Raw genomic sequence first — 3,220 nt, forward strand, 5'->3', positions numbered from 1 at the left:
TGAAGAAAGTAATTCATTAAAAATTAGAATTGAGAAGTTAGAAGCTAATGACTTTATAAGACATCAAGAAACAATAAAACAAAATCGAAAAAATGAAAAAAAAATAAGAGAAAATGTGAAACACTAAATTATAAAGCATAAAATAGTGGAATTTTTATTTTATCATCAAGGCAATCAAACAACACTGAAGTTGATCAAATAGAGAAGTGAAATGATCAAGACTGTGTTTAAAAAATGTGTGAGTTTATAGAATGGAAAAGATTGAGAAGAGACAATGCATTAAATCAATTGGAAACTGCTTATAATAGTCTATAAAAAGATGTTTTAAGCTGAAACTAAGATTGTATCTGGATAAAATGTTTCAGATCTAAGAAATGCTATGAAAGTAGAAATTGAAAGAAGCTTTGATAAATGTTATATGATGAAGATGAAAATGGTAAAATCTGACAACTGATAGTTTACATGGGATGAGGAAGATGTCGGATAATGTCAAAATTATGAACTTGGTAGACTGGAAGGATGGTGGTGGCTTTGACAAAAATATTGAAGTTTGGAAGAAAAGTGAGTATTTGGAACTAGTTAATGAGTTTAGCCTTGGAAATACTGAGTGCAAGATGTTAGGGGCATCAAATTTGAAAAATCCAACAACAAAGTTTAGATGTTCATTTTGTTGAACACGAAGGTGACACATATACTTCTTATACAAAAACAGGCATAAAAAATCAAAATTATTTTCACTTATTAAGTATTAACTGAGTAAAAAGCAAAGTATATACCATTTTTCTTGAATATTTTCATTTAACCATTTTGGAACTCTTCTACTACTGTTTATCTTGATCTTGTATGCACTGATTTTTAATGATGAAATCTTCCACATCATGAATTATTTTAAATTATATATGTTTGTGTGTGTGTGTATAAATGTATGTATGAATGCATGCATATATATATGACTTAGTTTTAAGATCTATGAATATATCCATCACAATTTAATTTTTTTTTTCTTTTGTTGATTTGGCATGGTCTAATATCACTCTAATTTGAAACATTTTGAGGTGTTTTGTCTATTATTTGAAGTTTTTTTCTTTTTACTTTTTTTTTTCTTTATGATTCTGGAGATTTTGAAGTATGTGCCAGTAAAACCTATTTAATACTTTTTTTACTGTTCTAGAGGCCAAATGGAGTGTCACTAATTGCAAAAATGGTCTGATTATGTCTATTCTAGAAAATGTTCTCTAATGTTTACAATGTATAATTTGCAGATTAGTTATTACTATCATCTTAGATATGAGTGCCAATTATAAAATAGCTATGTTCAGATTGCCATGTAACTGATAAGGAAGTCTGTAGATCAATTTATTTATATCAAAAAATGGACAAAAGCAATTGAAAAATTACCCTTTTCCATTTATCACTAATCTATCAACCCTAAACCTACATATGGAAAGATGAAATCCAGGAACATCTCAATCAGTTCAAGACATATAGTAACCTCTACTGAAAAAGCTGATAGAATTTCTTACATTGTCATTTTGTTCTGTATTAAATTTAAGATATAAAACATTGGCTGATACCTGCTGTGAAAGATCCAACTGTTGATCTATTATAACATTCCAACTGCAAAAACAAAACAAAACAAAAAACAAAAAAATTCCTCATTCCATATTTAAAAGTGCTGTTGTTGTCCTAGAATATGTAGCCAGATCAAACACATAATGGTGGTAATTCTCCATAACGTTTGCACAAATTTCAGGGATATTATCTTGGAACTCCCTTAATGTTAGAAGCATAAGTTCCCTTCTCAAACATGCATCTTTCCATTCACTTTAGTTTTAATTATTTTTTTCATTTATTCATTTGTTTGTGTATTTATTAGTTTCACTGTTGTGGTTTTCACTGTTGTGGTGTTTCTTCAGAATCCATGAAATTAGAACCTCTACTGTTAAGGAAAAAAAAAAAACTCTCAGCCTACTTCAGCTACTTTTGCTAAATTAAGGATGAAATGGAGGTTTCCAAATAGTCATATCCAAATTTACTTATTATCCTAAGAACAATCATATAAAAGTTGTAATTCTTTTCCTAGTGATAGCATTCTTTAAGGCCCTCTTCACTTCTTCATTTCTCAGGCTGTAGGTTAAAGGGTTCAACATTGGGATAATCATTGTGTAGAATACAGATATCACTTTTCCTTGAGTTGGGGAATAGCTTGAACTTGGACACAAATAAGTAACAATCAGAGTTCCATAAAATATGACAATGGCTATAATATGAGAAGCACAGGTTGAGAATGCTTTGCGCCTCCCTTCAACTGAATGCAAGCCTAGAATAGAGAAGAGGATATAGATATAAGAGGTAAGGATGATCAGAAATGTTCCTAATGTGTTTATCCCAGCAAAAATGAAAACAATAGTTTCATTCATTTGAATATCAGAGCAGGAGAGTTTAAGGATAGGGGGAATGTCACAGAAAAAGTGATGGATGACATTGGAGTCACAGACAGATAAGCTACTTATGTAACTGGTATGAATAATTGAGTTTAGGAATCCTGCTGTGAAGGCCCCCGTGGCCATCTTCAGACACACTGTCCTTGACATGATAACTGGGTAAAGAAGGGGATTACAGACGGCCATGTAGCGGTCATAAGCCATCAATCCAAACAAGATACACTCGGTGGTTGACAAAACAATAAAAACATACATTTGCAGCAAGCATCCAGTAAAAGAGATGACTTTTCTTTTAGACAATAAGTCAGCTAACATCTTTGGAGTGACAGTTGAAGAACAAAAAATATCAGTCAAGGACACGTTGATCAGAAAAAAATACATAGGTGTGTGAAGTTGAGAATCTATCTTGATTAACGTAATCATTCCTGCATTTCCCATCATTGTGAGAGTGTAGATCACCAAAAATAATACAAAGAGTATAACTTGAAGTTCAGGTGATTTTGTTAACCCTAGCAAGATGAATTCAGTCACTGCAGTATAGTTTACCACAGACATTTATTCTGAATATCAGCACAATGACACATTGGAAAATCCTGGGAATTTAAAAGTAAGTGAAAGAGGGAATCATTTAATTGAAAATTAATTTTGAGGATCTGACAATTACAAGGAGTGCTGACATAATTTCCAATTGAGAAGGTTCTAAGTGTTTTTCTTTAACCTCCACAACTCAATAAGTATATGTTCCTAAAATTGTGGGCTCATTTTTTTTCTTTATG

The 3,220-nt window shown here is 31.3% G+C and overlaps 1 protein-coding gene across 1 annotated transcript; it reads right to left on the reverse strand.

Moving 5' to 3' along the window:
* Positions 1–2,054: 2,054 nt before the first annotated feature.
* LOC114030614 (olfactory receptor 5F1-like) lies at positions 2,055–2,999 on the reverse strand. The gene has a single exon (XM_027845468.1). It carries the CDS (start codon positions 2,997–2,999, stop codon positions 2,055–2,057), a length of 945 nt encoding a protein of 314 aa, XP_027701269.1.
* Between the last annotated feature and the right edge of the window lie 221 nt (positions 3,000–3,220).

This window comes from Vombatus ursinus, unplaced genomic scaffold (genome assembly GCF_900497805.2).
Source record: "Vombatus ursinus unplaced genomic scaffold, bare-nosed wombat genome assembly UNPS02005247.1, whole genome shotgun sequence".
NCBI lineage: Eukaryota > Metazoa > Chordata > Mammalia > Diprotodontia > Vombatidae > Vombatus > Vombatus ursinus.